We start from the raw sequence: 12,263 nt of genomic DNA, 5'->3' as shown, positions 1-12,263 counted from the left end.
TTCCCTGGGTGTCGTGGTTTAATCCCAGCCAGCACCTAAGCAGCATGCAGCCGCTCACTCACTTCCCCCCCGCCCAGTGGGATGGGGGAGAAAATCGGGAAAAGAAGTAAAACTCACGGGTTGAGATAAGAATGGTTTAATAGAACAGAAAAGAAGAAACTAATAATGATTACACTAATAAAATGACAGCAGTAACAATAAAAGGATTGGAATATACAAGCGATGCACAGTGCAATTGCTTATCACCTGCCAATCGATGCCCAGTTAATCCCCAAGCAGTGATCCCCCCCAACCCCACTCCCCCCAGTTCATATACTAGACGTGACATGACATGGTATGGAATACCCCTTTGGCTACTTTGGTTCAGCTGCCCTGGCTGTGTCCCCTCCCAACTTGTCTTGCCCCTCCAGCATTCTCGCTGGCTGGGCATGAGAAGCTGAAAAATCCTTGACTTTAGACTAAACATTACTTAGCAACAACTGAAAATATCAGTGTGTTATCAACATGCTTCTTATACTGAACTCAAAACATAGCACTGTACCAGCTACTAGGAAGACAATTAACTCTATCCCAGCTGAAACCAGGACACTGGGGATTAAAGGTATCCTTCTGCCTTGGGTGGTCTGTAGCACTGTCCCAGCAGACTTACTCCAAAATGTCCCTTGGTTCAGACCTCGGCTCACCTCACCCCGTGCTGGTGGGCAGCAGTGCCATCTCTTTGTTTTTTCAGGCACTTTAAGCAGAAAAAAGCACCTAAAAGTGGTAATTGTGCTGCGTGAGTTGAGCACTGCCCAGTGGAGAGGCAGCCGCTGGGCTCAACAGCAGCATGGCCAAGAGCTGGGCAGCACCGCTGGGCTAAGACTTGGGATCAGGCCCCGTGGCAGAGGACTTGGTTTAGAGACTGTCCTGCACTGCTTCTGTTGTCGCCTGCCTGTCCCTCTGCTCTGAGTGTCACCTCTCAGCTGTGGGAGATGCTCGCTGCCCTGGCACACACCTTGTACAAGAACCTGTTTGCAAACCAGTGCCCCACATGTGCCTGTTGTGTGGCCAGGGGCAGCGCTGTAGCTGTGCTAATATTAAACACACTCGGAGGTGGGTGCCAGTGTCACTATGGCAGCAAAGCCGCAGCATGGCCTTACAAAGCCTGCCCTGGAAGGGTGGGCTGATGTTGAGGCAGCTCTGGCGGATCCAGCACCCCTAGCAGCTGTGACTGTGCTGCTCCCAGTACCTCAGTTAATGGGTCGTGAGCTGGCTCTGCCTTCCTGTGAGCTGTGCTCGCACGTTTGCAGGTTGTCTAGACATAAGCCAGTGGGGTTTCCTTGGTAAGCAGGAGGAAGATGAGCCCTGCGAGCCTCCTTAAGTGTTGTTTTTGTTGTATGGTAGCAGTAATGGCAGGGAAATAGCTGTCGGCATGGGTGAAACCTTCTCAGCCACTCATGCAGCTGTGTGCTGAATTGTACTGATGCAGAGTAATTCTTGTCTGAAAGTGCTTTTTCTAATGGTAAAATTGAATCTGTCAACAGGTAATTTCATAAACCCAGAGAAAAGAAATCCCATGCAAGAATCAGCTCAGAGCAAATGCCTTACTGATGATGGCATTTTTTTCCTTCATTTCCTGCTACAGGAGGCGGCAGATGTTTCAGCGTTGAAATTGAAATTAAAACTGTGACCTTGATCTTCCAAATGCATCTGCGTTGTACACGCAGGAGTTGCCTGGGGCTGGACACAGCCCTGGTATGGCATAGGGAAGGAGGTGGGGACTGCGCAGCATCTGTGCTACCATGAGCCTGGGAACACCTGGTCCTCCTCAGCAAGGTGCAGGGGGGTTACCTTGCCTCAATGTCTTCACTTTCGTCACCCAGAATAACTGCCCTTCTGCACAGCCTTGCTTGCTGCCTCTGTTTTAGGATGGTGTTAGGACAGCTGTGCATTTAGCAGCTTGGAGTGATCCCAGCTCTCCCTGATATTAGCCCCTGAGGTATGTTACAGCTTCTCACGAGCTTCAGCCTGGCAGCAGAACAGGGGGAGAGTTGAGGAGGGAGGAAACATAAAGTGGAAATGTAACCAAAATGCGCTCTTCTGGGACAAGACTTGCACAGAAGTGTTAATCATATGTATACAAACCTGCTTAGCTGAGTGGAAAAGCCCAAGCAGAAGGGCTTGGTCCAGGAAACGGTGTGTTGGGGGTCTGTTCCCAGTGGGGCCCAGGATCAGTGCTTTCCATCATGGCAGGATGAAGTCACAGTGGTGGGAACCACTGGAAACAACAGCCTGGTCACAGTGAACATGTTTAGCTTTCTCTTTGGACAGCACAGCTTGGCTTGTGCTTCACTGTCATCCCGCAGTCTCCCTCCCACCCCACAGCTGCGTCTGGAGCGTGGGCTTACGGTGTGGAAGAGGTGCCCTCAATAGGATGGCAGCGGGTGCGGACAACGCCGTGCTTGGGGCAGCTGGCATGATGGTGCCAACCTCACCCAACACCACCTCTGCGGTGTGCCCCGTCACGGGAGGTAGGAGGCCCTTGGAAAATAGTGTGCAAAATAGTCTCCCCTCTTATCCCTAAGCCCTTAACATGGAGTGACTCAGCCTTTGCTTCATCCTGCCAAGCAGCTTATTGCTCTGTTTGGCTCCTGAACGCTTTCTCTCCGCTCCTCCTTCCTGCCTTCCTCATCGCTCCCCAGTCTGATCAAACTGAGCCCCCTGCCTGTGAGCACTCGCTTTATTTCTCAGCTATTCCCTAAATCTGCAATTTGTCAATAAGCCAAGTGCTCCAAGAGTGGTTATTTCTCTGGCCCCTGCTGCTGCCACACTTTTCCCAGCAGCCTAAGTTTCTATTGTGATTTCCGCAGGGTTTATTCAGAGAGGCGTAGGTATTAGTTGATTAAGAAATGCAATTAAGCCCTCAACAACCCAACTTTCTGGGATTGCCAGCAGCGACATATTTTTTAAGTAGTGCTTAGGTTTTTTCACACAGCTTGTGTTTGTGGGAAGGTCTTTCAGTCTTTTACTGCTTGGGGCTGTATTCATTGCTTTCTGCTCCTTGAAGACTAGGTTTGCCTGGTACGTGTGTAAACAAGCTGGCTGACACAGCAGCATGTCAGGTTTATAGGGAGAGGGAGTATCTCTTACTCGATCTGATGATATCGGGGTGGGCAGAGCAGCTTCTCAGCTTACCAGCCCATTGGGATAGTGTTAAAGGGAAATGTAAACGTCTTGATATAGAGCTACCCCTTGTGTTGCTAACTCCAGTGAAGTGCTGGCACCTACATTTTGTTGTTTAGGGACTTGTAGGGAGAGAGGGTTGCCACTAGCAGTGTATTTTGACCCTGATCTGTGATTGCATGCACTTGCTGCATTTATGCTACTCGTATTTTTCCCAAAGTTGGGGAATTTTTGAAAGATACAGCCGTGGTGCGGTGAAGAAGTTGCAGTAGAAGGGAAGCCCTGAATGTCTTTAGACAAATGGGGAGAAAAGAGAAGGACTGTGGAAAAGTTTAATATTTTTCTTGTTCTAATAAAACCCAGTGAAATGTTCTATAAAGTAATTGTTCTATGTCCAGAGCAATGTTTTCACGTAAAAAAAAAGTTAAACTGCCCTTGATTTTGACAGGCGAACGTTCTGTTGGATGGGTACAATGCCCGCTCTCCTCTCCAGCCTGAAGCGTGAAGGTCTCTTTATGGTTCCTTTCCAATGCTTCAATCCTAGAATTGTTTCCAGCGCTTTGTGCACTTCAAAGCAGGGGAGGGACTAACCCAGGGAACATCAGTTTTGTGCAGCCCTAGACAAGGACGCTGATACAGGTAGTTAATGTCTTACAGTTCTCACTCTCTGGCTTTCCACAGTACAGCTGTTTCTGGAGTGCGGGGAGCAGAGGGCAGCAGCACCGTGCTGAGAGCCTGCCTGTGTTGTAGCACATTCGTGGGATCACCCCAGCTTTAGCCTGCAGATCCATAAAACACATGCAGCTGATGAGGCATTAATGCAGTTGCCAGCCAGCTGTGATACAGGTATAGAAAAGTAGGAGCTGTTTTGGCATACATTTCTTAAAGTACAAAACTTTGCAGTGTATTGTCCTTAGGTAGATTTATGTCCTGCTGCTTATTTCTGTCTTGCTGCTGCACCACCACCAAGATAGAAAATGGGTTTTCAATACCAGCCTCTCTAAGGCTGGGCTGAACTCCCTGTGTGATGCTGTGTCCTCTAGAAAGGCAGGTTAATTAGTGACTTGAAGCTGGAAATGACTTCTCCATCCAGATAAATGTGCAAGCTTTTGATTTGACTGCGATGAAGAGTTTTAAATATAAAAGCCATTCACAAACAGTCTGTTTCTGGTTGTTTCTATCAGTGTGAAACACATTTTGGCTTTTCCCATTTGTTTTTATTCCTGCTGTCTGCTTTTCTCCAGAATTGACTTAAAACTTGGGACAAAAGCAAAAAAAAACCTGGAGTTATTCATTTAGGAAACGTCGTGCAGTGAGTGAACAAAGGCCATTTTAAATTGAGAGTCCTCAAGGGAGCTAAACACAGGCTTGCTCATTCACTCTAAATTCTCACCTGAACTTTCATATATCATCAGGCCCTCTGAGTAGGAGAGGTTGGAAGGAGGCAGATGGGAAGCTGGCTAATAGCTTTGGCATACCTTGCAAAATCAGCCCCACAGCCAGCATTTGGTGGGGAAGACAGCTGTCCAGGTGCTGCGTGGTACTTCAGCCTGTCAGAGGTTTGTGGAAAATATTAAACATCTGTTGCAGTATGTGCTGGCTGTTCTGGGCAGGATAGGTGGAAAACCTGTCCTAGCATTATTAATTAGAGATAACAAGGCGCATGGCTGTGTGGAGGAGTCCTGAGTGCCTTCTGTGCCTTGGGCAGGCGGGGTGCCTGGGTAGGGTGTCCTGCGAAGCTGCTGTCTGCACAGAGCAGTGACTGCTGCAGGGGCGATGGCTGGGCTGGTGGAGCTGTGCGAGGACCAGCCGGGGCTGTGTCGGTGTCTTTCCCGCTGCAGCCTGTGCCTCTGTGTTGCTTGTCTTGTTGCTTGTTCTCTGTACCCCCTCCTGAGGGGAGTGTGCCTGGAGTGGCCCCTTGCAGTCACTGCTGCATAAAAGAAGGGCAGAGAAATGGAGCTGGGCTATCTCCCAGTCTGGATGGATGTGGGTCATTGCTGTGTAGTCACGTTTGCACAGGGCACGGGCAGGCAGAGGTGAAATGCGCAGGCAGTGCTGACTGGCACTGCTCCATCAGTGGTGCTTTGGGGATTTCTCTTGGCTAGGTATCTAGCCCAGAGATGCACCTGTAAAAGGAGAGCACTGAAAACTGCCGCAGGTCAACTATTCCTCTGGTTTATGGTTGTAATCCTCCCAGGCCCCGTGTGCTGCCCCTCACATAGCTGAACCCTCTCAGTCCTCCAGAGCTGGCATTTTCTTCTCGTATTTCCCGCTGCCTCCCCTGTCCCACAGGAGCTGCCCTGTCTGGCCAAGGGACACGGCAGGGGTACAGCTATCCTGCATTCCAGCTGGCCATGTATCTTACCTCTCCCTTCACCTGCACATTTTCCTCTTTGTGTTTCTGAGGATTGCAGAACAGGGACAGAAGGGCACCCTTTGGTGCTGCTGTGTCACCCTGTGTCCTGTGACACCTGGAGCTGGTGTCAGGGGAGGTGTAGTGGTCCTGAGCAGCCTGGCCTTCCACCAAAGAGTTTACAGCAGCTCTGTCTGACCCTGAGGGTGTTTGCCATAAACTGGAGTGAAACCTGTAGCTTGCTTTACTAGTTGATGTTGGTAGTTGCTCATACTGGAGGCTAGGTTTCTGTAGGACAGACAGGAGGAGAAGGGCAGTATCCAGCAGAGCTCTGGCAGTCCCTTTTCTGGCTGACACCTTAGCTGGACTCCAGCCTGCAGAATGGTTTCTCAGACCTTGTCTAAGCTGTGTCTCCTTTCCTGAGGCCCAGACCCCTCCTGAAATAACATTACTTGCTCCACTTGAGGCATTAACCTCCTTCCATGCCAGTGCTTTACTTCTGGATTTGTCACGTGGGTCCTGGGTGTCATTCCATCATCTTTCTCTCTTCTTTCAAGTTTTCCTTTGGAAGAGCCAGACTTCCACACCTTCTGCATGTGATCTGTCCTCTCACTCTATTTGAACCTCTGAATTATTGAAAAACAGGGAAAGACAAGACAAACCCAAATCATGGATGTTGCATGTTCTCCGTGCTTCACTGGAAAATGCCCCCCTTGGTAGAATCACCCTGTCTGTCCCTGCCATGCCTGTGGTAAGCCATGCTGCTCTCTGGGCATGCACAGGGCATTGTCCACCTTGCAGGCCATGTACCCCTAAAGCATCCTTTGAGCCACAGCCAGCCCTGACCATTTGTCCAGGCACGGGGAGACAGACAAGCCTAGGGAACCACAGGAGCAGCTAAACCTGCTCTCCCCCCTCCTCTGCATTGCTACAGGAGCCAGCCACTGCAGGGAGGGGATATCCCTGGTTTAGAGCTCCGTCTGGGGCTGCAGTTTTCTGGAGGCATCTCCAGAAGGGACTCTGTTCCCGGGATGTGCGCTGCTCACAGAGAGAGCTGGCGGCAGCAGCGGGGACGTGGCTGTTGTCAGAAGCATGGAGCTGAGACTGCTTTTTGTGCAGTACTTGGACACCACGTCAATGACTGTTCCTATTCCTCTGCAGGTGAATCTGGTCCTGAATGAAGGGAAGTCCCTGGGCCTGATGATCCGAGGAGGGGCCGAATATTCCCTGGGCATCTACATCACCGGTGTAGATAAAGGCTCTGAAGCAGAGAGCACTGGCTTGAAGGTAAGAGTGACCCCAGAGTGGGCTGGTGCAGGACGTAGAGCTTCACATGCTGTGGCTGCAGAGCCACATCAGCACATAACTGCTGCTGTTCCTACCCCTCTGCCCCCAGCAAAGCAGGGCTCTCAATGGAGAGGTGAGAGTTGCATTTCTGGAGATGGCTTTTCAGGGCAGGTTCTTTGGATGTTTTGGATACTAAGCCTAGAGGGAGCAAGGTGGTTGTGCAGAGACAAATGCAGCCTTACAATTTCTGGAATAGGTTGTACTTGCCTTCTGCCTTAGCACACCCCCACACCTGATTTCTCCCCTTTGAGATAGCCTGGGGATGTTTTTGGTGTAGATATCTAAGAGTGCAGCCCAGACCTGGCAGGTGAAGAAAGTCACTCTCACCTCCCTGTGCTAGCAGGGAAGAGTTTTCTATTAAAGATCCTGGTCCCGTGCCCTCTTCCTGCATCTTGTATCCAAACCCATTACGTTTGGAGCTAATGTTTTGCACAAGGTGCTCTTAGCCTGCCTGCAGGGAATGTGTTTAGCTGCTGCGATGAGAGGAGGCTAGGCTTGCTGCGGTGGGAGCAGGTGTGTGCTAGTTTCCTCCTGCAGCACTGGCATTCACAAGGATCATGTCTTAACAAGCAGAAACAGAAGGATCACCCTTGGGGATAGAGCAGAGCTGATCTATCAGCAGCCTAACTTGGTGCGACCTCCAGTTACATCAGGCTTCCTCCATAGTCAAACAGGTTCCTAGAGGATGCTCTGAGGTTTAGCTGGGCCCTCCTGAGGCTGCACTGGTCCAGAGTTGGCTACAGTTTTGCTGCGGACCTCTTGTAAAGTGAGATCCTGCATCTCTTTTGTCTCACCATGTACACATGCACACACATCACCTCTGAGCTTCTCCAGCTTTCCCACTGTACCAGGTCTCAGAACAGGATGGGACATCCTGGGACCTCAGCTGTTCCTGGAAGGGGCATTGGGGTTTGTCGTGGTTTAACCCCAAGCCAGTAACTAAGCACCACACAGCCCACTCACTCCCCACCCCACCCAGTGGGATGGGGGAGAAAATCAGGAAAAAGAAGTAAAACTCGTGGGTTGAGATAAGAACAGTTTGATAGAACAGAAAGGAAGAAACTAATAATGATAATAATAACAATAATAAAATGACAATAATAATAAAAGGTTTGGAATATACAAAATAAGTGATGCACAATGCAATTGCTCACCAGCTGCCAACCAATGCCCAGTTATTTCCCGAGCAGCGATCCCCCCAGGCCAACTCCCCCCAGTTTATATATTGGGCATGACATCATGTGGTCTGGAATATCCCTTGGGTCAGTTGGGGTCAGCTGTCCCGGCTGTATCCCCTCCCAACTTCTTGTGCCCCCCCAACCTACTCACTGGTGGGGTGGGATGAGGAGCAGAAAAGGCCTTGGCTCTGTGTAAGCACTGCTCAGCAGTAATGAAAACATCCCTGTATTATCAACACTGTTTTCAGCACAAACCCAAAACATAGCCCCACACTAGCTAGCTACTGTGAAAAAAATTAACTCTATCCCAGCCAAAACCAGCACAGGGTCAAAATTTTATATGTTCTAGGATGTTCACCAGTACAATAAGTTGAAAAGGGAGCCATTGGACTTCAGGTGTATCTCTGTGCTGCTCATGAATGGGGCATGTTTGAAACTCAAACTCCTCAGGCTGTAGCATTTTACTTCATCACTCAGGGTTTCTTTTCTGGTGTGTTTTTTCTCTGCAGTCTCTGCAAAGGGCTCTGCAACCACATTGTGCCCTTTTTGCTTCCTCCAGAGCAATACTGTGGGCTCTGAGAGACAGTTCTTTCCCTGCTCCTTGTGTCAGTCAAGACTCAATGGATGTTAAACTCCCTAACATTCTCTCAATCCCTTGAAATGGTGCTGGACTGCTGAGGATCGAGGGGTAATCCATTCTGATCCCTCTCTGTATTGTGAAGAGATACGTTTCTCCCTTGATCAGCCCTGGAGAGTTTAGGGCTAAGCCTTCAGCTTTGCTCCAGTGGCCCCATAAAGTCACTTAAATCTGTCAAGGCTGGTACCATGAAGTGGGTGGACAGTCTGGTGAAGAGGGCTGTGATTTGGGCTGGGACAGATACCATCCCATCCCTTGAGTTGCTTTGGCACAAAACTCTGGGCCCATCTAGCTGGGCACTGAGGTCACCAGGGTTCCTTTTATAGACAGAGGAGAAAGAGGGAGACACTTTCAGGGGTAATGCAGCCACTTCTGAACTTAGCTGTCTGCTGCAGGCTCCTGTTTCTCTCTGCTGACTCATTTTGACACAGAACAAAAATGCCAAACTTGGAGGTTTGGATCAATCAGAGCCTTAATCTCTCTCTTGGTCCCTAGCAGGGAAATGGGGTTTTGGACCCTGCCCTATGAGAGGGTCACTTGGGCACTAGGGACAAGGAGCTGTGGGAGCATCCTAGGGAGATGGCTGAGTGTTTCTCAGGGCAGCAAGCAGTGAAAGCCGCTGCTGGAAACTCCCTGCAGACCATCCTTCTCTCCCAGAGCATATGTTACTCCTCTGGCCTGGCTACCTTGCGGCTGCTCTGCCTGCACACCCGACCAGGGTACATAGCTGTCTCCCAGGGATGTCAGCGTGTGCTTGTTCATTAGCGCAAGGTTGTGGTGAGGGGCAGCAGGGACAGTGCTCTGCGACATGAGGATGTCAAGACGGAGATGATAAGAGGCACAGGACAATTTGTTTCTGCCTAATAGAGCTGGAAAGAGAGGCACAGGCTCGAGCTGCCCCAGGCGTCACACGGGTGACTTTGCTGAGTCAGAGGACCCACCATCTGAAGCAAGCCTGTTTGTCCCCAGTGCCGGCTGACCGTGTGCCAGAGTGTCAGACTCTATCTCATAAACACCAGAAGCCTGACAGATTAAAGGCAGGAAAAGAAAAAGAAGTTGCATTGTTTTCCTAAGGTTCTTTCTGTTTGATTCATGTTTAGTGCTTCCATACTGCTCCAAATCCCTCTCTTCACTGCATGGGGAAAATTGCTTCTTTTCTTGGTTCAGTCTACCTGCCAGTGAGCTCAGCACAACTAAAGTCGCACTGCAAACTCACACACGCAGGAGCAGTCACAGCAGCGTAACACACGGCTTTATCCCTCCACCTCTGATTTCATGCCTGCTAGGAAGGCAAGAAAATAATCACATGCACGCTGCAGTCGAAGCACATGGAACAGTGCATGCTGCTCCCCTCCGTCCCTGCCAAGCAAGGTCCCTGCACCATGGCAATTGTTTGCACACCAGAGTCTCTCCTTACTGATTCTTTATATGTCTCACCTTGCTGTTCTGTTTTCTAGTAACTGATTTGTACGTGCCAGCAGGCCGATACTTTTCTGAATGTTGGGCTTTATGTGATTTCAGATACACACAGACACTTCCCACCCTGATTTGTGTATGCTGCAGGCCATAAATTTAGAACTGCTTGGAGGTTTGGAGATAAAGAAAGGCCTTTTATGTTCTGCTGTTAGACATGGTTGGGTGTAGACTGCATCCACACGCTTCCTACACTGCTCCAGGTGTTGGTGGAAGGGATATGATACCATGAGGAGGGATGAACTGATGGGTAAATGTGATTTCCACATAATTTGTTGCTCTCTGAAGTAGAAGAATTGTGGGTTTGTTCAATGTGGGCTCAACCCAACCTTGCTGGAGTCGATGGGAAGGCTCCTGTTGACTTCCCAGGCCGTGAATTCTGTGGGTTTTGCTGCTTCCACTGCATTTGTTACCAGAATTGTTTATAAGTTGATTCTGCCAGCCTTTTCATTTTAGGGAAAACCTTCTTGCATCCACGACACCAAATCAGAACTTTCAAGTGTTTTATTAAAATGTTTTGCATTTCCCTGAAATTTTGATTAAAGAATGAACAGTGTGGTGTTGAAAGCCAGTCAAAACCAAAGAAGTTTCTTTAGGCCTGAAAGCTAAGATGGCTTTTGCCTGCTACAGAAATGGGGGCCGTGGTCCTGAGAAGTGGGTCCCAGAGGAGATCTAGCTCTGCTGATGCCAGCTTGGGTACTGCTGCTCTGCTCCCTCCAGCTTCATGGCCACGAGGCAGAGCGCTCTGCAGGTGCCAACAGAAAACAGGCTGGATCACTGCAGTCAGTCAATAATTAAATATTCATACTCTTGGCCTTGGCCTTCTTTATGTTTATTCATTCATGAAACTTGTGACAGTGTGTTCTTTGGGCATGTTTTAAAATATGCTGCCTCGGTGTAAGTTCTCAGACTGAAAAATTGCAGGTTAGCAGAGGACTGCAAAGGAGGAATGTGAGCCAGTCTTGTTTGCTTTTGGCTTCTGTCCTTCCTGCCTCCTTTGTGATGTTTGCAGCGATGCCGTGCAGGAGCTGAGCTGCTTGTGCTGGCATTCATGGCTCTGCTCGTCCAGATCTCTTCCTCGTTCATTTTTTCTTGGTGGTGTATTTTGTGAGGAATTTTTTTTAAGCCAATTTTTTGTCTTCTCCTTGACCTTTACATCAGAAATAGCAGATTTTAAGTAGCTTTCTTTGAACAAACAACTCAATATTGAGTTCCCAGCACAAAGGCTGGGGTAAAAAGAGGCTACCACGATCCATGTATATCCATATACAAGAGAAGGAGAGAAAAAGAGAGACTGTAAATGGGAAGAGGTGATGATTTTACATCATTGGTGACAGTCAGGAAGCTGCCTCTTGAAAACTGGCTTGTATTTTGAGGTCTGCAAAAGGCAAAGATACTGAAAAAGAGAAGATAAAAAAAGAGCCTTATGCTGCCTTGGAGTCTAGGGAATAAGCTCTATAGTGAGAAATTCAATGAGGAGGTGCATGGTTGTGGTACGCAAGACGTAACCTTTCCACTGGAGCCAGTGTGGAGTGGTTCTCCCAACAGTGTCACCTTTATGGGGACAGACGTTGCTTAAATTGCTCCTCTTCTGGGAGGCTAGCAGAAACCTCCCCGCAGCGGTGCCAAAACCACTGCCTACCCCAAGAGACAATCTTCTCTCCTTGTATGCTTTCATTTCCAGTCTGTATCTGCTTTGTTCCTTGTATTTGTTTTGCAAGGTGTTTGGGGAAAAGAACATGTTTTCAGACAGCACTTGGCACCTGCTGTTCCCTTGCCTTGCTCCCAAATCTGTCTCTGATCCTTCCAACAAGCTGTGTTGGCCTCATTGGACGTAGATCATCTGCCCCAACCTGCTTCCCTCCTGGGGAAGCTGAATACCTCCTTATTTTTCTGCGAGTCTTAATTTGGTCATTTCCAAATTGATTCATACTTTTTCCTGCCCATATTTTTAATTTGTTAAGGTCTGCTTTTGCTAATTATTTGTGCTAGAGAGAGACTCCTTCTACTTCAGTGGTATCCGCAAGTGTAATTTAACCTCTCTTCTAGCACATTAGTGGCATTAAATAAGACTAGTACTAGTGCCAAACCATTTGGCATCCTATTAGCCCTG

General features: G+C 48.9%; 1 protein-coding gene across 2 annotated transcripts in view; it reads left to right on the top strand.

The window, feature by feature from the left end:
- Positions 1-12,263, top strand: part of WHRN (whirlin) — a 57,716-nt gene that overhangs the window by 24,059 nt on the left and 21,394 nt on the right. For both annotated transcript variants that reach the window (XM_069772097.1, XM_069772098.1), the window contains exon 3: positions 6,677-6,802. In XM_069772097.1, the coding sequence (XP_069628198.1) occupies positions 6,677-6,802 (126 nt within the window). The remainder of the gene's footprint in view (positions 1-6,676; positions 6,803-12,263) is intronic.

The sequence above is a fragment of the Haliaeetus albicilla genome, chromosome 26, assembly GCF_947461875.1.
Source record: "Haliaeetus albicilla chromosome 26, bHalAlb1.1, whole genome shotgun sequence".
Lineage (NCBI taxonomy): Eukaryota > Metazoa > Chordata > Aves > Accipitriformes > Accipitridae > Haliaeetus > Haliaeetus albicilla.
The sequence above is the reverse complement of the archived record's forward strand: the minus strand, read 5'-3'. Positions and strand labels throughout refer to the sequence as shown.